General features: G+C 40.0%; 1 protein-coding gene and 1 non-coding gene across 3 annotated transcripts; both read left to right on the top strand.

The window, feature by feature from the left end:
- The first annotated feature begins 1,132 nt into the window (after positions 1–1,132).
- TRNAY-GUA (transfer RNA tyrosine (anticodon GUA)) lies at positions 1,133–1,222 on the top strand. Its single transcript is given in 2 exon segments — positions 1,133–1,169; positions 1,187–1,222. It is a non-coding gene; the product is annotated as a tRNA-Tyr (tRNA).
- Positions 1,223–2,025: 803 nt separating this feature from the next.
- Positions 2,026–23,769, top strand: MYBL1 (MYB proto-oncogene like 1). Of its 2 annotated transcripts, XM_086465372.1 has the most exons (16): positions 2,026–2,045; positions 5,959–6,061; positions 6,182–6,253; positions 9,219–9,311; positions 10,326–10,546; positions 12,330–12,513; positions 12,739–12,813; positions 14,313–14,417; positions 15,617–15,850; positions 16,159–16,527; positions 17,005–17,147; positions 17,551–17,665; positions 19,345–19,461; positions 19,548–19,652; positions 21,605–21,784; positions 23,601–23,769. In XM_086465372.1, exons 1-16 carry the CDS (start codon positions 2,026–2,028, stop codon positions 23,727–23,729), a joined length of 2,265 nt encoding a protein of 754 aa, XP_086321498.1. In that variant the 3' UTR covers positions 23,730–23,769. The 2 variants fall into 2 exon arrangements, with proteins under 2 accessions (XP_086321498.1, XP_086321499.1); XM_086465373.1 differs by lacking the exon at positions 21,605–21,784 and having other exon boundaries at positions 19,548–19,635; positions 23,587–23,769.
- Positions 23,770–25,172: the final 1,403 nt, after the last annotated feature.

The raw sequence follows: 25,172 nt of genomic DNA, 5'->3' as shown, positions 1-25,172 counted from the left end.
GGCGGGGGCGGCTCTCAATAAACCAATAACCCTCAGTGCGCTTGATTTCATTCTTTTCCGTCAACGGTGCCACGGTACGAGCCCACCCTTGCCACGGTCGGTTGGTGACGGAGCGAATGGGGGTTTTCGGGGGGGTTGCCCCCCGGCCGCGGCGCCTCACGGGCCGTGTGCCCGCGCAGCAGGGGGCGCTGTGCGCCCACCCTTCCCGCGCGCCCTGCCCCCCTGACGGCGGGGGCGGGGCAGCCGTGTGGTGGCCCGCTGGTGCGCGGGCTGCGCGTGCGCGCCCGCGGGTCAAGGGCTGAGCTGGTGCGGGTGACCTTCCGCCGCAGGCAGTTGTGCGGGGGCGCCGCGAGGTCACGTGGGTTGTAGCCGGGCGCAGCCCGTACCCGGCGGTGACATCGGATGTTATTTCCTCGAGGGGGGTTGGGGCGAACAACGTTTCGTCAGTACATCACTTAAAATGTACTTGGGTAGGAGACCACATGCTGTTTTGGTGACTTGTTTTGACCATTAAAGCAAAAATCCCATTGAAATCCACGCTGGGAAGAGCGGTGACAGAGCGGAGCACCCATGGGCTGCCTCGGCGCCGTTTGGGGCGCTGGGGGGGGCCGTGCCCCCGCTCTTAGTTTCGGCCCTGTGGCCGCCGGCCCGCATCCTTACAGCAGGTGCTCGCCCCCTCTTCCCCCCCAGAGCTGGCGCGCTTGCGAGCGCAGCCGCAGGAGGCAGCGGTGCGGCCGCTGGTGTTCGGTCTGAGGGGCAGCGGGCTCCCGTCAGCGGGACGGCGGGTGCGGGGGGAGCCGTGCTTCTCAAGCCAGCGTGTAGCCGCAGGGCACCGCTGTCTCGGAAGGAAAAGAGTGAGAGGAGAGAGGGTAGGGCTGCCTTCGCACCCTAACACGGGCTGCGCGGCAGCGTGAGGGGCTGAGGGCGCCGTCCCCGCTGCCGGAGCTACGCGGCCCGCGGTGGCAGGGAGGAGGTCCTGCGTGCGGCAGCCCGCCGTCGGGCGCTCGCCCCGTCACGCCTGGGCCGCCTGCGATTTCGGGTCTCGGTCTCAAGCAGGTCTTCGCGCTTCGGCTGTGCGTCGGCCTCGGGGCGGCGACAGCCTGTACTGCGGAACAAAAGCGCCTGTCAGCTCCCTTCGATAGCTCAGCTGGTAGAGCGGAGGACTGTAGAGACGCGATCTGCGGCAATCCTTAGGTCGCTGGTTCGATTCCGGCTCGAAGGAGAAGCTTGGTTTTGTGCTGCCTTGCGCGACGGTCGCTGCTTTTTTCCCGTCAGGAGCAACACGGCCACGCGCTGGCGGTTGGCGGGGCGCTGCGGGCCGGGAGTGGCGGAGAGCCGGTGCCCCCTCCCAGGGCCCCGCCAGCCGGGAAGACTCGTTCCCCCGTCATGCCTAGCCCCGCAGCCCCTCCCCCTCCCCGCCCGCGGCCAGCGCGAGGCCCCGCCCCCAGCCCGTGTCGCGGGCTGCGGCGGCGGCCAATGGGGCGACAGTCCGCCTGCGCAGATTCAAACGGTGGCTCTGGAAGGAGGCTGGGCGCGAGATTCGGCGGTACCAACCGAGCCCGCCGCGAGCGCAGCGTTGCAGCTCGGGCGGCGGGGGCCGGCTGGCAGCGGGGGCCGGCGGGCGTGCGGGGCAGGACGGCAGCAGCGCGGAGCGGGAGAACGCCGCCGGGGCCCGCGGCGGCTCTGACGGGAGCGGGGGAGGCACAGCCGGGCGAGAAGGGGCCGCTGCGCTCTCTGTCCTTGCGGGCAGGGGCAGGCCGAGCCATGCCTGACGCGCCGGGGGCTGGGCCGGGCCGGGGCTGAGGGCGGCTGCTGGGGAGTTGTGGATACCGCGAAGCTCCGCGGGGAGGAGGCCCCCGTCGAAGGAGACCTGCCCGCCTCATTCCGGAGCCGCCAGTGCCCCTCTCCGTCCCCTGCCCGCCCTACCGCTCCGCCCAGCTGTGAAAGAAGGAGCCTGGGCGGGGGCTCGGGGGCTCCGTGCCGCGCCCCGCTGCTGTGGCGGCCCCCTTATGGTGCGCCTCGAGGATGGCGAAGAGACCGCGCAGGTGAGTGTGGCTCCGACCCGGCCTGGAGATCTCTGCGCCTTCTGCTCCCCCCGCCCCCGGGCAGTCGCTGCCTTCCGCGCCGCCGCTCCGCACCCAGGTACACCCCCCCCCCCCCCCCCCCCCCCGTCCCGGGACCCTTGCCAGGTGCCGCCGCCGCCCCGCCCCGCCCCGTCCCTGCCGCCCTCCACCCCCCGCCGAGCCGTGCTGGCGCTGCTCTCTGCCTCCTACCACCTCCCCGGCCTCGGCTGTCGCTGCCCTCCTCCCTCCCTCCGCCCTCGATTCCTCCCTCGCCCGGCACCTGCACAGGTATCTGTCCTCCCTCTGGTTTACGAGCACCGGCTCTCGGCTATAAATCTCGCTTCTCGCTTAGCGGCTGCTCTCACGCCTGTGCTTTCTCCCAGACCACCTTTGTGGTAGCTTACCTAGGCAACTCCTTAGCTTTTCTTCTCTGTGGTCACTGAGCCTGTCAGTAACGACCGCGTTGTCTCCGCAGTAGCTTTCCTGGTTACTTTCCTTCTGCTGGAGCGATACTTGCTTTTCTCCTCCCGGTGATGTCAGGTTTGGGGCTGTCCAGTTATCTGTGTTCAGGCCTGCTAATATTCTTCCAATATCTTACGTGCACTAACTCTCTCTGATTTGGCATGTTCTTTGATTGAGGATGTCGTAATTTAGCGTGAAACGTTCCTGAGAGAGAACGTTTTCCACAAGAGCTTCAGCAGCAGCCCCAGATGGTTTTGATACATCTTTTGTTTTATTGATATGAAAATGGGTGTGTCTTTACTTTGTATTCAGAAGGTGGGTCCTGGAGAACTGTTTTGTTGCTATAGTTATTCTTCTCCTAAGTAGAAAATCAGTTTCTGAAAAGTGATAGAGAAATGTAAAAGAAGGATTAGGACTGAGAAAGGCAAGGGTACTCAGTGAGTAATAACAGTGTGTGAGTTACCTATGGCATCTGGGGTTTACCGTAACTGCATACTTCTCATGGAATTGGGAGTGGTTTCAAAGTTCCAGATATTAAAACTGCTTCTATATTTTCCTCTGACATGAAAAGAGTTCATAAATTAATCTTTTTCTGCAAAACTGCAACTAAAGCAAAAAAAGCAATGCTCTGGGTTTCTAGTTGTATAAGGAACAAAGATTCATTAAGGGGCTTTGCAGGCAGAGGTTAACTGCTGGACCTGTCTGTACTTTGCTATCTGTAAGAACCAGCTCAGAAAGAATGTTTCTTGTTTCTCCTAATCTGCATTTTGTCGTTTAAGAGACTTTAATCTGTGGTATTGCAAACGTTAGTTTCATCTTTGCAAAGTTTTAGCTCGTATTACCTCTCAAGTCTATGGAGTGCTTTGATGTCATAATTGAAAATACAACTAGTTGTAGATAGCAGAGAACGTTTGGTTAGAGATGAGTAGCCCTAGAGGAATACTGTGTCAGTGTGTGACAATGATATCTCTAAAACTAAGTCATTGTAGTTATGAGTTTACATAAAGGTGACTTCAAGATCATTAATCTAGGTGTGGAATAAGGAGAAAGTATAATTGTTTTGCAATTTGCAAAATTATGTTTAATTTTGTTGAGCTGCTCTTGGTTTTTGCATTTGGAAGCTTCATTTTTTCCTTTAATGATTTTCAACTCAGAATTGCAAAGACAGCTAGCACAGAACTCATGAAATAATTACTTTATTGTTCCAGATTTCTTATTTGATAAAATTTGGTGGTCCCGCTCTGCTTCTGTGCAGTATTTTAGCACAGTTTCATAACTGAAAAATAACTGTCAAATGAACCATAACAACCCAGTGTGTTTGAAAAATCTTTTCGTTTTGATGGAAAACTGAAGTTAGTAATCTCAGCCATTCATGTTTATTTAATTTATAGTCTACCAATGTACTAGTCTAAACAAGACTGAAGACTTTAAGTGGTTATTCATTTGGAATCCAGGTTCAAGAGAGGTTAGTGCCTGCTCACCTGGCCCTTGTGCAGTGGAGCACAAGGAGGCAGCTGGTGGACACCTGTGCTGCTGGAGAACTCGAGGGGCAGGGGTCTTAACCACTGCTGCTGGCAGGAAACTCACCTTGTCTTGTACCTGCGCTTTTGTCAGCATCACCGCCATGTGCATGGAGCCCTTTGTCTTTAAGACCCCCATGGCTTTTCACATAACTGGACACTGGTCTTGAACTAGTTTGCTGTGCGGTGGGTGAGGAAATCGTGTTGTCAAAGGGCTTAACCGCAAGGCCAAATTTTAGTTAGAAGTAAACTGTAAGGCTTTCTTGGTATGAAATAGCATTATAATACCAAGATATGCTCTTTATAATATTAAGATATACTCCTGAAATTTATTGAGAACCTGTGGATAAGAGACTAAACAAAAGGAGGTGGGAGGGAGAAGAGAAAACTCTTAGTTACCTGTGAGTTTAAATCCTGTTTTCTTAAGTCCTAAGCCACTTAATGCAAAACTCTTACAGTCATTGTGTTTGCAGCTTATTTTTTTGTAAGCACTGTGAAGAACTTGCTGCTGACCTTTAGACAAGCTTAGTGCTTTGTATTTCACTGGCTTCACAAAGTTTTAATTTGTTTACGAGTTACTATTTCTATTGCATCATGGAGGTAAGTAGGGGAAATACAGATGTGGTGTAGGATGTAGAAGCAATGCTAAATACTCTGGGCCTGCCAGAGCTGGGTATGTACTATCCTGCAGTAATGCTTTCAAGTAAGTAGTGCTCTTCTTGGGTGACCATACATTCGTGTTAGCTACAGAGAACATGCTCACTTCATGGGAAACAGCAGACAAATGGTTGGTCAGCATGCTGTGTGGGTGAATTGCATGTTCTGGAAAATAATGCAGAGTTCTGCCATCTAATCAGTTCCTAGGACACCAGCACAGGGTAACTCCATTACCGGGAAAGGATGTTTTTACCTTTGGTTGCAAAATGGAAGTAATTTTCAAAGATGAACGGAACTAATAAATTTAGTTTTGAATATGAACTTATGTTATTTATATCGTGCTTTATACTGAGAATAAAATGGAGAAAAATTAAGATTGCATTGTGAAACTGCTTTTAATTAAAGCTGTGTCTTTGGATGGGAGTCCCTTCTTTGTGTCTTTGCTATAACTAATGCAGAGGAATGGCTCATCTTGTTGTTAGGCTGAGGTTCCCACATGTGTTTGGATTTATGCTGTCTAACATGAGTCACTGACACGTAACTTTAAGTGCTGTTTCCTTGAACCATTTCCCGGTGCTGCCTGTTGGTAGGGCTTTGTTGATGGAGGCGCAGTATGCATTTCTCCAGTAGATGGAGTGGGATCTACATGGAGTCACTGAGGTTACCTGGCTGCCAGCCCCTCCGGCGCCTGACTTAGAGGGTCAGCACCGGAACGGTGGTTATTTCTTGCTGGAATGTTTCTGTCTTCAAAGATTTGTATTTGATTCCTGTCACATTGAGGCAATGCTTTTATTCAAGGCAGGAACCCACATAAAATCTCAAGTGGATGCTAAATTATTTGGCACCCTTGTTGTATGTGTTTGTTTGAGTTATGGAGATGGAACAGGAATGTATTTTGCAGACTAACAAACCACTTTATCTTATAAGCTCACTTGAGTAAAATAAAGATTCATAAAATGCGTTACAAAACCATGATCTTAAATGGTAGCTTTTGCTTCAGATTTAAGTCTTAACTTGGAGTGAATTATCTCTCTGTATCGTAGTATGTGTCCTTGAAATACAAATTAATTCTGTTCCTTTGACATGGCGCATACAGGACACTGCTGGAGGCGGATCTTAGGTTCATGCAGATTCCCTATGTCATTTTAGATCAATAGGTATAGATTGGAAAAAAGCTACAGGTAGCTAGAAAAAATAAGTTATTCAGAGTTATTTTAAACTCTATTTCTACTTTGCTCTTCTGTTGTATTCCACAGTGAGGAAGATGATGACCTTCAATATATGGATCATGACTATGAAGTACCGCAGCAAAAAGGTTTGAAGAAGATATGTAACAGGGTGAAGTGGACACGTGATGAGGTAATACTTCTTTTGGCTTTACTTTAATTCCTATGTGATACTGGTAGCACATGAAATATGTTGTTATTTAGTATTGTATTGGGATGGCAACATTTATTGTCTGAGGTTATGTCTTACCAGGACGAAAGGCTAAAGAAGTTAGTGGAACAAAATGGCACAGATGATTGGGCTTTCATTGCTAGTCATCTACAAGTAAGTTGAATCTGTTTCAGTTAAGTTCCTTTTTAATATTTATCCTCTTTAATATTTATCTACTTTAGTCATATGTCTGGTTTGGAAATGAGGTGAAAGAAGTCGGAAACACGTAATAGTAAAAATATTTTAAAGGATGCTTGTAAATTGGACTTGAGATCTAGCTCAGACCATGGAGAACCTCATCAGCTCAGGCTGAGGATCAAGTAAAGGTCTGAAGTGATCAAAAATAATTGATCTCTTCTGTCCCCACTTGCTATTTTTTTCATTCTGAAAAATATTCCTGCTTCCTATTGGTTGCATCACTTGGGGTGGTTACATCTGCAGTTCACCAGTTGATTCTGAAGCAGTTAGGAGAGTGGGTTGCATCTTAAGATTGCTTGAAAGGAGCGGCATAAATTTCTTAAACACCTGAGGAAAAGTGGGCTGGGGTGGTGGTGGGTTTTGGTTTGGTGTGGTTCTTTTTTTTTTTTTTTTTTTGGTGTTTGTTGGGATGTGTTGGCTTTCTTACAGTGATGTTTGTTTCCCTAACATATGTAGAGCCAATGATGTCTCCAGTTGCTACAGATGGAACCTTAGTGGGTTTCTTGGAAGTTTCCTACTGACACTTAAAATTTCTTGTTCTGTTCCAATGGTCAGGTGGAAAAAGTAAAAGAGCTGTTGGATCAAATGTTGAATGACTCCTTAGCTATATGAGCTATACTGGTAGAAAACACCTACAACTAGAGTCAATGATGTTTGTTTCTCTTCTGATTAAATGTTATAAAATGCCTACTATAAAAACATGGCTAGAATATAAGGCTGAAATCATACCTAGAAGTGGTATTGAATATTCCAATGTTAGAAATAAAAATTTACACCCCCCCTGCCTTTGTGGCTCTTATAACATTGAGGAGTATGATACAGTTGCATGAAATTCCTGTGTAACTAGGTAAAAATAGACTTGAATTCTGAATGCTGAACTTTTCATTGTTCTCATCATATTTGTGCAACTGTGGTGCTTCTGATTTTTTTTCCAGGTGGCAAAGTATAGATATCAGAGAATAAACTCAAAGCTTCTAAATTCAAGGAATGCATAAGCAAATCACTTTTCATACATATGCTTTATCCCCTTCCAAAAAGCAGTGAAGTGAGTGAATGGAAGAGGAGAAAAAGATAATATCAAGAAGCTTTTATATGAAACTTAAATATACAAAGCTCGGTGATACTGATCTGCAGGTGTAGCATGGAGTTGCATTTAACAGATCCAACAGTTTAATAAGAAGTTCTCCAGCTGAAAACAAGTGCTTCTGGAGACAGAAAGCTATTGTTCATCTGGGGCCCAAGTGAGGCTGAAAAAAGGCTCCCCAGTTATCATGGGAAAAATGCATGGATGATCAGGTTGCCCATTGCAGAATCATTGATGTTGGAAGGAACCTCTCAAGACCATCTAGCCTGAGGCCCTGCTCAAGCAAGGTCAGCTGGAGCAGGCTGCCCAGGACAGTGTCCATTTGGGTTTTGAATATCCAAAACCATTTGAGTTTTGAATAGCTCCGTGGGCAGAGACTCCACAGCATCTCTGGGTGACCTCTTGCAGTGTTCAAATTACAGAGCCAAATAATAGAGGTTGGCATAATTAGCACTTACCTTATTACTGATGGTCTTTTGCTAGGAAAACCCAAGTGTATCTTGAGTTTAGTAAGTGCGTGTAAGGGCACTCAAACTGCCGTGTTTTCAGAACACCATTTCACTATTGGGCTGGGCATAAGTAAAGCTTCCCTCTGTTCTGCCCAAAAAAGTGAAGATGGCTTAAAGGTGACTTGAGAGGGGATGCAGCTTGTATTATCTTTCAATTTATTGTGGCTAAGGCAATTTCAGAAATGTCTGGAAGGTAAAAGACACTAAAAGACCCCAATTTCAAAATTTTTCTTTCATTGAAAATGCGAACAGCTATATTGAGTCTGTCTTTTACAGCTTATCTTCACCAGGAAATAGGGATGTTTTGTAACAAATTCCAGTGTGCTTTTGGTTGTACAATGTCTACTTGTGGTTAACTCAGAGGTACTTGTGATCAATGTAACTTCAGATGTAACAGTGTTTTGGGTGTTTTTTCTGGACTTGCAGACTGCTTCTTGTTTAACTTCATCTTAGCATGGTAACACCTTTACTTGGTAGACAAGCTGAGCAAAACTCTGAAATCGGTACTTGCTGTCTAGCAGCTTGCACTGAAGAGAGTAAACAATCATGTCCCAGTCTTACAAAAGGCATACTAATATGTTGTGCTGGGGCAGGCTCTTATCTGCACATTTTTAAGGATTGGGCCAACTATCCTGAGAGCCCAAAACTTTCCTACAGACAGTTTTTAGGAGGCTAAGTGAAAGCTCCGTTCTCTTTCATAACTGGGAACAGTATTTCAAAAGATCCTTAGTGAAGCTACAGAAAAGCATCATCTGTCCTGAGTGGGAAAAGCAACGTTGTCTAGTTAGTATGTATTAGCTAAACTTGATATAAATCTGTTTTCCTTAACACTCTAGTAAAGAGCTGAGAATATATTAATTTGAGACTTAGAAAAAAGTTTATTCTTTTATTTGAAAGAAAAAATATTTCAATTAATGTTTTCTGTTATGTAGGTTGTAGATAATGTCAAAAGCGTGTCAGTAACATTAAGTTCAGAGAAGGTGTGGAGTAATGAGGACAAAAATAATTAAGTTTTTCTTTAAAGAAGAGTAAGTTCTGAATTTAATTATCAAGTAGGAATATTGAAGTAATTGCATTAAAGCTTTGTGTAAGGCTATTTTTTCCAGAGAAGAGTTTTTGTAAGCAAATGAAAGAAGAAATAATAAGGGAGATTTTAACTATTATACTTAGAACAAAGGTCTGAATAAGTCTTAATTTGAAATAAGCTAATAATTCCGGCTAACTAATATTTATAGTTTTATGTATTCAAGAGTTTAACAGCTACGCTGATCTTCTAAAACTGTTTCAGAATCGCTCAGATTTTCAGTGTCAGCATCGATGGCAGAAGGTACTAAACCCAGAACTGATTAAAGGTCCCTGGACTAAAGAAGAAGATCAGAGGGTACTGTACTCTTTTATTGTAATAAAATTGTCTAAGAATGTGTACCTTTTCTTGTGTTTCATCCCCGTAAAGATGATGTCTGATGCATCTTGTGACATACATTATTACCTTACATCATGCTGTGTGAGGGGGGAAAAAAAAATGCAGCTGCTCTTATGTAGATGGAATATCTGGTCTGCTCAAGCATTTAATTTCCCTCTGCTCAGATTGCCAGCTGAACTACTCTAGCTCACCAAGTAGAGGAGATGTCTTTACAGCACTAAAGATCAAAGGTCTCATTTACATCTTTTGTTCCTCAAACCCAGCAGACTTAAAGGGGTTAGGAATGAGGGAAATTATTTCACACTCTACTGTTAAAGAAGCTAGCAATGGTGTGTTACACTCCTTTTCCCCACCTTGGTTAGTCCATGCTGCAGCTTTTTGCCTGCAAAACCTGGACTGCCCTGTAGGGAGGTGCACATGCAGCTTTCACATATGGTATTTCAAATTGACTGCTTATTCCCACTGTTTTAACGTCTTTAAAAGTAGTATTTGTTAACTGAATATGGGCTTCCTAATCAATTTTTTTTTTACAGTTTTCATCAGTCTTTTAAGAAAAGGCTTCTAATGTGTAGAAACATGAAGAAATGTCATGGAGGTTGGGAGCAGAGGTGTGGGGTTTCTCTCATACGTATGTTGTTAAAAAAAGTCAAACCAGGCATCTTTACTAACTTCTTTTTTGGTATTTCCTAATGTCAGCTTATGCAATGGGTGACAAAGGAAACTTCCAAATGAACATTTTCGTCAGTATAGACTTATATTCTAAACACAGTGAATCTGGAGTTAATAAGCAATTTTTTGATTTCTTGAAAAATAATTTTTAAAACCTCAAGTCACTGTCTGCCTCCTTCAACCTAGTGTCTTATCAACTTGTCTATTACAATCTTATTCTAAAATGTCAGTTTATCAGTGTTCTCAGTCTTTGACTAGGAAAATTAAGTTTTGGAATATAACAGGCTTTCATCTGTGTTCCAGGTTATTGAATTAGTTCAGAAGTATGGTCCAAAGCGCTGGTCTCTGATTGCAAAACACCTGAAAGGAAGAATAGGCAAACAATGCAGAGAGAGATGGCATAACCATCTCAATCCTGAGGTAAAGAAGTCTTCGTGGACGGAAGAGGAGGACAGAATAATCTATGAAGCTCACAAGCGTTTGGGAAACCGATGGGCTGAAATAGCAAAACTCCTTCCTGGAAGGTGCTTTTCAACTCTATTTGTGTTAAATATTGGAATATGGAAAGCGGTCATTGCTGTTTCCAACGCAATTTGTTAGTCAGAGAACATCTGTTCAAACTTGCATCACAGCATCTTTATTGTGATAGATACTGAAACTTTTTAAGATCTTTTGCATTTGATTATGTATTCTTAAAAAGCCATAAAACCAATAAAAAGTCCTCTAACACTCTGCAAGTTCCTTCAAAAATTCTCCTGATGACTTAGAAAAGACTGTAGTAGAGCTGAAGAGAGTAACTGCAAGTAATAGTGGAAGAATGCCTTAACGTCCTATGACTTAGTATCAAAATGCCTTCACTAGAATGTGTTTGGGGGTGACTTTCTTTTTGGTTTAAGATCAGAAATTCTTTTTTTTTAGTGTATTTTTTGTGGAACACTTCTTGTTAAACAGGACACTTGAAAAAGAAAATCTTAGTAACCTTGAAGGGTCCAGGCTTAGGAGTCATGCATTGCAAAACTAGCTGCCTGCCATGTAGTCTCTATGTTCAAAATGAATCGTATGCATTGTTCTCCTTATCTTTGTTTCAAGTGTGGTTGCCAACTTATATGCTCGTGGAAAACAAAATTTTAGTGTATAAAGAGTTAAATAAATTTTTCTGTCTTGTGCTGTTAATTGAAATTCAATGTTAAGCTGTCCCCCTCTGAATTCAGTCTGTATGTTCAGGAGGTGACTGCCTAGCTGGGCCCAAGGAATGTCAGTACTTGTTATGTTGGGAGAATGAGTCCTTAGAGATGTGTGTTTAAAAATTTGACATTTTAACTACACAGTCCTTGAATCACACAAGTACTTTGGTTGAATGGGAAGGGAATGGATTGCATCTTTAATGAATTTCAGAGAGGGAAGATGAATTTGTAAGAAATTCCTAATTCACTAGCTTATTTATTGATAATAAATCCAAGATGAGACTCTTAGCTAACGATTGGATCCTAGGCCTAGAAAATTTGTGAAGAGTCTAACACCAGTGGGATGAAAAAGGGGAATTATTCTTGGAGCTGAGCTTGAATGAAGAATAGGGCTTAGAGTAATTTTTATTTCTTTGCACCTCTCTCGAGTGCTAGCAATGATATTGCTAATATTTTAGACTATAATGCATTCACCCTCCACTCTTAACACTTGTGTTAAAAGCGATTTCAGCCTGCTTGTCAAACTGCAGGCATTTTCTTTCCAAGGGGAGTGACAATGGGTACTGGTCTTCTGCCATGCCTGCTTTCCCTATGCAAGATCAGAGGTGCCAAGAGATAGGGGGATGTTATTCCACAAAGCTGCACATAAAACTCAGAGCTGGGAATGCTGACTGTAATTTTTTTTTTAGAAAAGATGTCTTCCGACAGCAAGCACTAGCTCCAGTGCCCTTATTATGCTGTAGGACTGTAGGGTGATTGCCTTAGCTTCAAGTTCTGCAAATTTGTAGCAGAGGGTAAGTAATGTAGTGACTTAGAACACGTGGTTGTTCAAAGTATCCAAGAAAGAAGGTTCTCACCAATGGTAATAGCCAGAACCAAGGCTTTCTCTTGTGTTACTTTTAATTTCCTGCAGGCTCTGAGTTTGGTAGAAGGAAGTTTTGAATAGTGTAGATTCCTAGTAATTACGCCAAAACCCCACTGATGATAGTACTTTCACTCCAAGTTGCTGGAGATTTCTGGATTTGTTGCTTTGGATTAACCTACTCTACAAACCCTGTAAATTATGCCATATATTAAACTTTGAGATATGGAAACCAGTCGCTGTTGTACGTTTTCATTTTAGGACTGATAATTCGATTAAAAATCACTGGAATTCAACAATGCGAAGAAAGGTGGAACAGGAAGGATATTTACAGGATGGTATAAAGTCTGAAAGAGCTAGTTCATCAAAACTTCAGCCCCAGCCTTGTCTGAGTATGGAAGACTTGAACGCTCAGAATCAATTTTACATACCTGCTCAGACACATGTAAGTTCGCAATCTAGAATAATTAGTATTTCCCAGTTGCAAATAATTTATTGGGTTTGGAACGAGAAGCAAATCCGAAAGAACGAAGATCTGTTCAGTATTTTTGTGATATTATGGTAACTTAGGATTTGTAAGCCCTAATAAATAGTTTATGTACAATAAACTAGAGATAATTTTATAGCCTCCTTTTGTTTAGGGTTTGTAAAATGATTTATGTCTTTTTAGATTCCAGCATACCAGTATACCTCACCAGAACGCAGCTGCCTAGAACACGCTTCAGCTTCTTCCAACTTAGTTCAGGTAAATTGTTAATGGGTGCTGTAAATGCTGAGAATGTATTGTGTGTTATGCTGTAAAATGAAAAGTTTAAAAACATTAACTTCAAAATGTCGATGAGTATCACCTAAACTTAGGTCAGTGCTCCTCTGTAAGAAGCTTGCTAGCTTAATTGATAGTTCTAGGTAGGAAAAAAGGAGCTGTCTTTATACATCCCAGAAACACAATGGTTGTGCTTATTTCTGACAGAAGTATGGCTTAAAACATAGTCTACTAGTTAAATCTTTAGGTTAAAATTATGACCTGTTAGTATTACCTAGCTTCTGAGAGATTTAAAGACAAGATTTTGCTACTTTATTTATGTGATAAATATAACCCTATCTGAAAGACTCAGTTCAAATAACTTACTCTGACTTATACTTATGGCTGTGCTTTTTTGACCTCAATAGGTTTTAGTTTTTTCTGACTGATAACTTTTATCACAGTTGAAGATGCTCTTTGGCCACATTCTGGGTGCTGAATTATTGAGAAACTTTAAAACAAACAAACAAAAATGGATATATTTATTTCCTTTTACTCCTTTGGCTTACTTAGAATATATCTGAAATTCTTCATGTGTTGCAGACTGAATGTAGGTCTTGGTTTGTAATATGACTTCCTGGAAGAATTTTTATGAAATTGAAATTGGTTAAAAAAAAAAAAAATCATTTTGACATGGGGAATAGTACGTACTTGTTTGTGCTAGATGTGTTAGAGGCATTCAGCAGAAGTCTGTACCTGACCTTAAGTTTCCCTGTGCAGGCCATCTGTTTCATGTTGCATTTTCTTCCCTGGATCTCAGTATAAGAATACAAATCGTAACAAAGTCTTGTGTGGCCTTTGATGCTCTGGAGTGCCCTACAGGAAGATTATAAGATACTTTCTGCTCCTTGAAGTCCTCCCTATAACTGGGGAGCATAACTAGTTTTGAAACTCATGGCATATATCCTCACTTACTTATATACCAATAATAGAAATTTTTAAGGAGGTTAAAAACAAACCAATCAACCAAAACCAATTAGTTAATTTTCTTTTCTGATAGTAGGGGTAGGACTGCTTGTGTAGACACTGTCAGCAAATGCTGACTGAAACACTTTCTTGCACACTCAGTGAGGATAAATAACTCAAAATCCTAGAAAGCATATGAAAACACAAAGACATCTACCAAGGTGCCAACATTGTTGCTTCTATTAAAGATAGAACTGAGTGACTTTTGGTTAAAAAGTGCTACAGCGTACTAAGCATTTATAGGCCACATTAGAAACCAGTTAAAATATTAGCTCGTAAACCACTTTAACATCAGACCCATCTTCTGGTAATTGCTGGGGTTTCACTTGCAAATGACTACTGTATTACAAAATATGATACAGCTTGAACAGCTCTTTTCCCACTATGTGTGGGTTTGTGTTAAAAATGTAGCATCTTTACTGTGGAAGGGTGGTGGAGGTGGAAAAAAGTAATGGCTTCTTTCTTAAATTTTTCAGCAGTCATTTATTGATGATGATCCTGATAAAGAAAAGAAAATAAAGGAACTTGAATTGCTACTTATGTCAGCAGAGAATGAAATAAGAAGAAAACGAGTGTCTTCTGTAAGGACTGTAAATTTCTGTAAATATTTGATTATACTTTACTGAGATTAATCCTCAGCAATTGAGTAATGGATGTGTGGGGTTTTGTGGTGTTTTCTTCATCTGACCTTTTAAAATCAAGCCTATGGCTGTTGGGTTGTAAAACAAAGTCCAGATATTAGAATCGAGGCAAATTAATTTTAGTGCAGTTTTCTAAATGGTGAAAACAGCAGAAATATGACCTCCAACTTGGCAGTTGTTCCTAAAATACAGGATTTTAATCCTTTTCAAGAGGTTTGTTGATATCACCAGCATTAAGTTTTATAGATCAGTAATGCCGATCACCTCTTCAACAGAGAAAGGTGAAAAATATGTAGGTTTTGCACTATTTGATTTCAAAATGTCTTGTAAATCATGTTTTTATCAAACTTCTCTGTGAGTGCTTGCAATACTTAATATCCACACTTGGACGTGACAAACTATGTAAGTTTGCACTGTACAAAATTTACATGTACTTCAGTGGAATGGGGGAAACTTGCAGATGACAGTCACTTATTTCCTCAGGAACAGAGGGCTGTGAAAAATGTCAGACATCTCACCAAGCCAACCATATTGATCACTAATTTAGATTACAGGTGAACTTCCAGTTTTTCCTGGCATTCTCTTGAAACAGTGCAATGTTCTGCTTATCTAGTGAAATCTGCTTTGCTTCTAGATTTCTAGTGAAAATTAAAGTCTTTCTTGAGTACTAAGCAGTGTACTAAAATGGGATAACAATTTAGAAGTAAACTATGTGCGTTTAAAAAAAAATCAGGTTAAACAAGAAGTACTTCATATTCTAGAAACAATTTCTAATCTTAAGATGTACCTGTGTTCTGTCGTGAAATTGACTTCATAATATACTGCTGTTCAGGAACACAGGAAATTCGCATCAGAGATGGCTTCCTGTGCAACCCATAGTTATCTAAGTTATAAACATGTGTAAGACATGAATGAGAGGTAAGATAAAAAACTTACACAATTTGAGAATGTTGAGTATGTTAATGTAATTAACTGCATTAATGCAAACAGATAATTAGTGTTTGAAAAAGCAAAAATTAGTAGTTATGCTTAGTCTTTCCACATACTTTTTTTTTTTTTTCACCTCCCTGCAGTCACATAACTAACTCTTTTAAACTTCTAAGTTGAATAAGATTAATGTGTTTCTTCATGCTTTTTAGCAAGCTGGAAACTTACCTTGTTGGTCTGGAAGTTTTGTCATGGAAGATTGTATGTCTAATACATTAAATAGCTTTGGGGAACAAACAAGTGAGTTCTACAGCATGGATGAGAGCCACGTCACACCTGTTCAGCAGCATTCGCCGCCTAAATGTTTGGCTGTGGAAGCAAATACAATGTTATCATCTCTACAAACCATTCCAGAGTTTGCAGAGACACTAGAGCTTATTGAATCTGTAAGTCTGTATTTATTCTAAAAAAATGTTTATTTAGGAACTTACACAATATAGATAAAATACTCTTGAGATTACCTTGTGCTGTACTTCTCTGTAGTTTCACCCATATTAAGTGATTTATTTTATTGCCTGTTTTAAAAGAATTGTGGTTTAAAATATTCAGTGTTTTAGCATTGTGTGAAAGATACAAGGAGAATAATTCGGTATATGGCTCCTGGAGGTAAAGAGCTGTTGGATTGGCTTGGTCCTTGTGAAATAATCTTGGATAAGCCTGCTAATGTTTGAATGTTTTGCGTCTTGCCTCATAGGATCCTGTAGCGTGGAGCGATGTCACCAGTTTTGAGCTTTCGGAGACTGTTGCATCTCCTGTCAAGCCAGCTCCAGTAAAACTGATGCGGATTCAGCCCAATGAAGGGGCTGCTGAGTGCCAGTATAATGTCAGTGTCGTGCTTGATGGCAAAAAACATGGTAGCGTCAGTGGCGAGGAAGAAGCAGTTCTTCCAACAACTCCAAACTTAACCAAATTCAGCACTCCACCTACTATCCTAAGAAAGAAAAAGAGATTGCGTGTTGGGCAATCACCAGTTAGTGAACTGAACGATGGCTCGTGTAACAATGCCGTCAATGTTGCACTAAAACATACACCAGTGAAAACACTACCATTTTCTCCATCACAGGTGAGTTTATTTTTAAATATGGCTAAACATGAAACCTGCAGTGAGTGGATTATGAATTACAAGTACTTTCTTCCCTAGTCATACATTGTAGCCTAAACAAATATGTCCAAATAGTTCTTAAAACATCTGCATAAGGGTAGATATATTAAAAAGAAATTGTTAAATAACATATCTCCTCTGTTTTGAAGACTAACTGAAGGGGATGGTGACTTATCTCAGCTCACACTTTCTCATGCAAATAATTGTTGATAGAGACCTATTGTCTCTGTGACCTAATTAAGCCGTAGGGATTTTAAGGAGAAAATTGAGTTTTCAGCGATAAATATTGCAAATGTCTTGGAGTATAAATCAAGAATAGTTTATTGGGATTTGTCAGTAAAAGCCCTTCAGATGTAGACAAAATTGTTTTATTGCTCAGTACAGTGTTGAAATTTTGTCCTTTAAGGTTGCTTAGGTTTTTTTCTCTCTTGCGCTCAGTTTTTCAACACTTGCTCTGGAAATGAACAATTTAACCTTGACAATCCTGCGTTTACATCAACTCCAATCTGTGGGCAGAAAGTTCTTATTACAACTCCTCTACAGAAGGAAATGACACCAAAAGATCAAAAGGAAAATGTGGGGTAGGATTATCACATTAAACATCTGGTGGTGATGCTCAAATAAAACCAAGTTTTTCTAAACATTGAGAAATCAGTCTACCTGTATGCATAGTGTGAATGAGTTTTAAACCCCTTAACACTTAAATACTTGTGTACAAACAAACTGCCTTCCTGTTTTTAACTTAACAGAAAGGGACTTGTACTCAGTCACAGTTTTTCATTTTTTAAAATACTGAACAAAATCAAAGTTTAATATACCTGGGGTAATGCTGTGCTGATCTTAATACTTTCAGATTCATGGTGGTGATACCTGTTGTGTAAATTGAGGTATTTTAAAATATTTCTTAGATTTATTTTATTACGTTACTGTTGATAAAGTAAAATATTAAAATGCATGTATGAACAGTTTTCTGTGCTTGAATAGTTTTAGAACTCCCACAATTAGAAGATCTCTTTTGGGTTCAACACCAAGGACGCCAACTCCTTTTAAAAATGCTTTGGCTGCTCAGGAAAAAAAGTATGGTCCTCTCAAACTTACGGTAATGATGACATTGTTCATTTTCTTCTTTGTTAAAGTCTAAATGCCCTCTTGTTTTTTGAGATATTGTAAGCCTCAGTGTGATCTTAGAAAGCATTTTCTAACAATGCTGCTGTTTCAGTGACATTCCATATTATCCTAGAGAACGGCTAGAATGTGAATCAAAAATGTTTCCAATTCTGTGTTAGACTAGTATCCTCCCATGTAGTATGGAGGCATTATCTTTTTGAATGGCTTTCAGTACGTATAATCATTTGATCTGTAGTAATCTTAAATGCATTTGTTCCGCATTTGTGAGTTGTTTTAAACTTGTGTAAGCCTTGCTAACACTATACCTCTTATGAGGTGATAATATAATTGCCTGAGATTTTCTTTTTAATACTTTAGCATTCTGTTTTGTCAAAAGAAAAATAGTAAGTGCGAGAGTGAAAGGGTGTGGATCCTCCAACTGGATAAACTAGTAAGAGCAAACTGGTGCAGATGAATGTGACAGACTTTGCTATTTTAAGCAACTTTCACATTTGACTTGAAAAACTGCATTATCTTTGAATCCTCTGGACTATGTAAGAGCTGAGCTGTGTTCTGGTTTTCGTTCTTCTACAGTGCCATGACTGAAACTAGATATTTCCACAGCATGCTAGTATTCTGAGAATTCTTTTGACAGCAAGATGTTTGGAACTCTTTTATCCTTGCTAGGGGCTTACTTGGGTGATGTCTACAATTTTTTTCATCCTAACCCCCAAAACCTTAATATAGCAATTCATGATTTCTCTGATTCTTTTGTCTGTCACAGAAGACTTTTTTTTTGATTTACTATGGTTAATGTTACTTTTTTATTTGTTTGTTCCAAATTAATTAAATTTTTGATCTTTCTAGCATAGCTAAGGTATGTTAATGCATAATAACTTTTGGAATTCAGTAGACATACACTTTTCAAGTTCTGAAAAAATTCCAGCCAATATATATTGACTACTTCTTTTCTGCAAACACAGAAGGTAGCTCAGACTTTGCCACAGGGCTTGGCACCATCTGTGTTACCCTGTAGAGTCACAGTCGCTCACTATGCAAATGGAGTGGTTTAGCATTCCTGTTTCTGTCCACTATTAACCTCCTGTTCAAAATCAAATTTTGAGGGCTTAGGGGAATTCTTCCCCTGTTGGTACACAAAGGAGCCATCTGTATGGCTTCTGTGAAATTCTGTACTGTACAATCAATGTCTTATTCAAAGACTTGCATTAAGATTCATATAAATTCTTTCACAACACTCATACTTTTATAGTACAGTTTTTAGTATGTTTGTATGCAAGTATATATACATATGTCTGTGTTTAGTGTATATAAAGTATTTTTATCCCTTCTGTCAGTGGGTAATCATTGCTAATAAATGCAAACAAGTAGTTTGCATGTCTTCTTCAATGCTACCTTGCATTTTTTGAGGCACTCTGTGGATGTATATGTTTTATCTGGCTAGAAATAGTGTGGAGTAAAATGAATTAAAAAAATCTGCATGGCCTTGAAATGTTGATCTGAAATTGTTAACTACAAGAGCTTAAATCCTTTTATCTGTTGCTGTATTTTGCAAGTTCTCTCTTCTGGCCTACATTGGCTGAAAGTAGAATATGGTAAAACCTAGAAACTAATAGAATTTCTGTATTTTCTCCTCCAATTTTGTTAACTTAGTCACAACCACTTGCCTTCTTGGAGGAGGATATTAGGGAAGTTTTGAAAGAGGAAACTGGAACAGATATATTTCTCAAGGAGGAAGATGACGCTGTGTATAAAAGCTGCAAGCAGGAGGTAACATTACAATAATAATTTCAAATAGGAAGCAACTGCTTTTAAATAATATTTTTCAATTTTCCTCTGCAAAATGCTTATTGCAGCACAATTCGTCTAAAAAAGTCAGAAAATCACTGGTCCTAGATCCATGGGAGAAAGAAGAGGTTGGTGCCCAGCTCTTCACAGAAGATAATAGTTTAGATGTACAGGTAAGTATTAATCCACTGAAAAGCGTCACTGGCAGCAATATTGATACAGAACTGAGTATCTTTCATTCTATCAATAAAATAAAGTTTTTGGATTAAGGTTAGATTTGTAAATCTAGAAAAAACCTTCAGTTTAAAATACTACTTTAAATACTTAAGCAATACTTGAACATTGGGCTTGAATTCATGCATGAATTCTTCCTTTCAGGCCTTCAGAGCAGGACTGGTAAAGTAATGTGAATGCTTTGCAGGTTTGCTGTTACAGCAAAGCTGCTTCCATGCTGGTTACCTATAAACTGTAGTGTATATGGCACGCTGAAGCTCTCTGTAATATACCAGGAAGATGACATTTGCCACTGTTTTTTGTGTGCTTGACAGTCTGTTCTGAAGATACCTAATAGCATATTAGGCAGCATGTTTTTCCTTTTCCTGCTTCACACAGTAGGGGAATACTTTTAAAAATTACCGAGCACTTAGAAGATGAGGTTTTCTCTGTGGGCTTTCTCTGCCTGAAGCAATTTGAATACTGCCTCGACAACCAAGACATCAGGAGTTCAGAGATGGGCTGTTTTGGTCCCTCATTCCTTTAAAAAGTAGCCCAATATTTTTCCAGTTGAGTAACTGAATAGTTTAATCTTTAGTCTTGTAGTTTGTAGGAAAGCTTTATTCTAATATAGTTCTTTAATGTGTATGCGTGTTTAATTCTGAAAAAGTAAATGTCTGTGACTCTTGACCAGGTGTAAAGCTACATTCAAGAGGTAGGAGCCAAAGTCCTTAGGAAGAACAGGTGCTTAAGTCATACCCCTTTCTCATTATTGTAGCTGGTTTTCTAAGTTCCCTTCTTACATGCCTTGTAGGCTGGGTGCCTGTCTGCTAGGTGTTAGGTGCTCTGCTGCATAGTGGAGATTCCCCACTGCCCCAGGAACATCTCTGTCTTGTGAGAAGCGGCATTGCTGCAGCCATCCAAAACAGAAGCAAAATGCTCAGGGTTCTCTTAGTAGTGTCTTGTTATGACATAGTATATTGTGCATCACTGATGTTCAGCTTATTAAGCTAAAACGAGGATACACTGTGATGTTGTGGTATATTAGAGGCAGTGGACTGGGAAAAAATTGCTTTTCCTCCATTGTAATGAGGGATGCTGGTGTAACTGGAACATTCACTCTTAGCAAGAGAGTGAGTGGTAGTACCTGATTTAAAAAAGAAAAATGTACCAGTCCTTAAGTAGGACTTGTGTGTGTGTGTGACAGTAAGTTAGGAGTAGGGTCTGAGGTAGAGTAAATATGTAAGGGTAGTTTAATGCAGTTTAATGGGGTGTTTTTGCAAGCAAACAAGTACGTCTGCCACTGTTACTCTTACCTAATTTAGTGCTTTGAAATTGCCATATGCCTTTCTTCTGCTTTGCTATAGTGAAGCTGGATTAATTTATTTTTATTTCCATAAATATTATCAGCATATAAAACACTGCTGGAATAATCCATCCAGTGCTTATTTCAGTTCTTAAAGCAGTTCCCCCACGGATACCCATGTGATCTTAATTTTTTTACTTCAGTCTGCTTGTGCTTACTTTCACAAGGGTTGTGCTAGAAGTGAATTACAAGGTTTTTTCTTTGAACTTTTCTGTAGTTAACACTTTATCAAGCCTTGTTCTTAACAAAATGTAATCAACTGCAGCATGGCTTTATATGAAAGAAACTCTACTCAGTAATGCCTGAATCGTGCTAGCAGCTACCTGTTTTACTGTGCTCAGTATTAACTATGAATCCTGGCATAGACCAGGCTAGTTTCTCATGTGCTGTTCATTGCCTTTTCAGATTTTTTCCTAGGGTCTTTCTGATATTATTTGCTTTGTTTACATTTTGGCTTCTCTGATCACAGCAGTTGAAGACTTTTTTTTTTTTTTTAATTAAATACTAATTGTTATTCCTGTTCCCTACCCTCTTTTTTGTCAATAGTCAGAAAATGCATGTACCACATCTTTATTAATGATACCATTGTTGGAAATACATGACAACAGATGTAACCTGACATCAGAAAAACAGGATACAAATCCAGCAAACAAAGCAAATGCAGTAATTAAGAAGAAATTGAATGCATGTGCTTCAAAAAATACCAAAATGGAGAAAGCTCTTCAGGTCTGGATGCAACGAATTCTGTTAATTTTGTTAGCAGGTTAAAAAAGAAATTTTTTGTTTGTTTGTTTCTGTCTTGTACTAGTGTCTAGAATTGTTCAATTCAGTGATCTAGTTTTGGTCAGTGTTTCCATGATTCTTATTTCTTGTAAATTGGTCGTTTGTCCATGAGGTGTTTATTCATAGCTAAGTTCTTTAAATACAACCCTTATGTTTTACTGGGTGGAAATCTTAATCTAAGATTTAACTGTGGTGGAAAAAAAAAATCAGAATAGGGTAGACCAATAAAACAGGTTAGCTGTGAGAAAACTTGACTTGACACAAACTAAACCTCTGTACTACCTAAGTTTCTCAAATTTGGCATGTGCTTACTTCATAGTAAGCCCAGAGGGATTCATTAAGTGGAGTTCATCCACAGGTTCTGTTTGGTAATTGTTTTTGTAATGTGCCTGTTCTTGTACATCTGTATATTTTCCATCCTGGTAAAACTGTGGAGCCTAGTTTTTCCTCTGTGTGTGTCTTGACCACCAGGTTTAGGGAGAGATTCTCTTTGACCTGACTTGGTACCTGTTCCAGTTTGCCCCATAGGGAGTTAATGTGTAAAGTTGTTCTGTCTTCTCAGATTATCTGCTGCTCTATATTAATTAAAAAAACCCCAAAAACAAAACAAAAAAAAGCAGGGCACTTGGAGCCTGATCTTCCATGTCCCGCTTAATTGCGTTAATGATGATGTGTTTTGAAGTACAGAGACAACAGTATTACTTTCTGATCCTTTCTTGTCAGAAGAAAGAACAAACCTCTTTCAATTGCGATATTCTAAAGAAAAAGAATTGAGTGCTGTGAATTGCTGCAAAGGTGAATACATCTATCTGACCCAGAACTATGCTCTTAAGAATACTTAAAAGGAGAGCTTAGTCATACTGTACTCACAAATATCCTCATTGAACTACCTTTCTTTTATTTTTTTTCCTCTTTCCCCTGAGAAATTCCCTCTCAGTTTAGTGGCCTCTCTAATCACAAGTCCCTTCCATGAATCAAATCCTGCAAAATTTATAGAGAAACTCCAATGGCTAATTTTCTTTGTGCGTCTGTATGTGGAACTGATCCTTTGGATCAGTTTGTAGCACAATGTGGGAGGGAGAGAATCTTGCATTTTTCATTATGCTACAATCTGCTAGTGTCAGGTCCAATTTAGAGCTTCTACAAATCAGCTTGAGATTCAATAAATCATGTAAACATGCAGGGTTTAGTTCATGGAAGAAGCAAGACTAGAGGCTCAATTATTCTTCTATCCATTATTTTTATTCCTAATTCCTTTGCCATTTCTAATATATTCCCAAAACATCTGACTGTTCTTCCACAGCTGCCACTTTGGTTCAGTGAAGTCCTTCACAGTATTCTTTTTCAGCTGCCAAACCATTTTGCCTTCCATGGTGACTCCAGACAGCTGTCAATAATGTATTTTTCTGCCTGTTGAACTTAGCACATCTAAAGGGGCAGATATCCAAAGAGAAGATGACTTAATTAACTTCCCTTTTATGTATCAATTTTTGAACTGGTCTCTTTTTAAGAGCATTTTTCATTTCGTATGTTAGAGCTTAAAGCATAACACAGATGCACTGCTGGGGAGCTGGATTAAGGGGTGGAGAGGGAGCTTTGTCACAGATTTTAGGTATTGTATTGTAGAATTGAATCCTCAGTACAACACAGTGTTGCTAGACTTCGATAATTTATTGTTACTCTGAGAAGCTGTCTGAGAACAGCTCGAGTAGTTTAGTTCCTTAAAAGAATATTTTCAACTGGACTTTCTTTTATGCAGTCAAATTGTGAATGGGAAGCAGTCGTTTATGGAAAAACAGAAGACCAGCTCATCATGACTGAACAAGCAAGAAGATACCTGAGCACATACACAGCTACCAACAGCACTTCAAGGGCTCTGATACTGTGATGGTCACTGCAACTGACAGCTGTTTCTTTCCGTTGAACGTGGCACAATGTTGAAGGCAATTCCAGCGCAATACTTATGAATTAACTCCTTACTTTGAGGCAGTCTGCCAAGGGAAACCTTAAAGCTACCTTCAAGCTTCCTTTCTTCTTTTGAGTGTCAAAGAACAGTCATGAAGCTCTCATATTCTCTACAAAGGGATACTACAAACAGTTCTGTAATTAATTTCTTAAATATTAAAAAGATAACAACCTAAAATATGATAAAGAATGGTAAAAAACATTGCAGTACTGACAACATACAGTTTTTAGGTCAATTTTTCATATTTATTCTTTTGACTTGCATTGCTTTTTTTTCTGTTAGTGCATTTTCAATATAGAGTAGGTTTATAGGTTGTTACTGGTTTCCAAACGAGCAACATACATGACTGAATGTGCTTTTGCTTATGTAGCATTTTTCTAGTATATAAAGAAACACAATGGCAAGGAGTATAAAGGAAGGATAGAAAGTTGCACTACTAATTTTTTTGGTATGCTGCAAAACAATGACATTAACGACAGTATTAAATATATTTATTTGCAAATGGTACTAGAAGTAGGCAGAGGGGGGTGAATTAGGTTTTAGTGTAAAGCATCAGTATTTTCTTCGTAAATCTCAAAATGAGATGATTGTTGAATGTATTGTACAGTATGTAGGAACAGGGAAAATTTTGTAAATTGGAAAGGAGTCTGTTTTTATAATTTATTTTCATTTTAAAGCTTAAATGTAGATATTTATATGTATGCAGGTTGTCTAGAAGCCAACGTTGTTTCCTGTTAAAACAGCTAAAATGAAAAAAGGACAAGTTTAAAGTATGGAATAGCAAAAGACTTACAGTGGTGAAGTGTACACATCTATACTGTATGTTACATCGACATAAAGATTGCACTATAACCCTTAAATCATGTTGGTCTGCAAAATAATTACAAGGTATACCTGTATTATACAGCAACTATTCCTGTACCTTGTTTAAATATATTTAGAAAGGAATGGTGGGGTCCTATATGTGACCCAGGAGTACTTTGTCCTGCACGGGAACTAAAAACTAATGCATTTTAAATATATTAAATTTAAAAAAAAAAAAAAAAAAGAAACTTGGCACCTTGGATCTCAAAACAATTGTATCTGCACTTAAGTTTGACCATTATATACTTACTAAATGTTTGAAGAGCAAAGAGAACATTCTTTTATTTATGAAAAATCTTTGTCCTTATTTAAAGGTATACAGGTCTCAACAGTTGCTTTAGTTGCCTATTTTAGGTATTTGCACTTATTTTATGTCTTTTTTTTGTTTGTTTGTTTTTGAAGGAATGTTTTGGTTTGCTTTCATTGTAGAGATTTTTATGTAGTTAATTTTGAGCAAGTTATAATGGTGTGCTATCAACAAATACTGACAGGTAAATAGAA

This window comes from Leptosomus discolor, chromosome 5, assembly GCF_034619465.1.
Source record: "Leptosomus discolor isolate bLepDis1 chromosome 5, bLepDis1.hap2, whole genome shotgun sequence".
In the NCBI taxonomy this organism is placed as follows: domain Eukaryota; kingdom Metazoa; phylum Chordata; class Aves; order Leptosomiformes; family Leptosomidae; genus Leptosomus; species Leptosomus discolor.
This window is presented reverse-complemented; position numbering and strand designations above follow the sequence as displayed.

Excerpts from the sequence above, each read along its gene's own strand:
- MYBL1 (XM_086465372.1), top strand. The coding sequence starts at position 2,026 with ATGGCGAAGAGACCGCGCAG. Across the intron at positions 9,312-10,325 it reads CTAAAGAAGAAGATCAGAGG|GTTATTGAATTAGTTCAGAA; the intron begins GTACTGTACTCT and ends TCTGTGTTCCAG. Across the intron at positions 14,418-15,616 it reads GAAGAAAACGAGTGTCTTCT|CAAGCTGGAAACTTACCTTG; the intron begins GTAAGGACTGTA and ends CATGCTTTTTAG.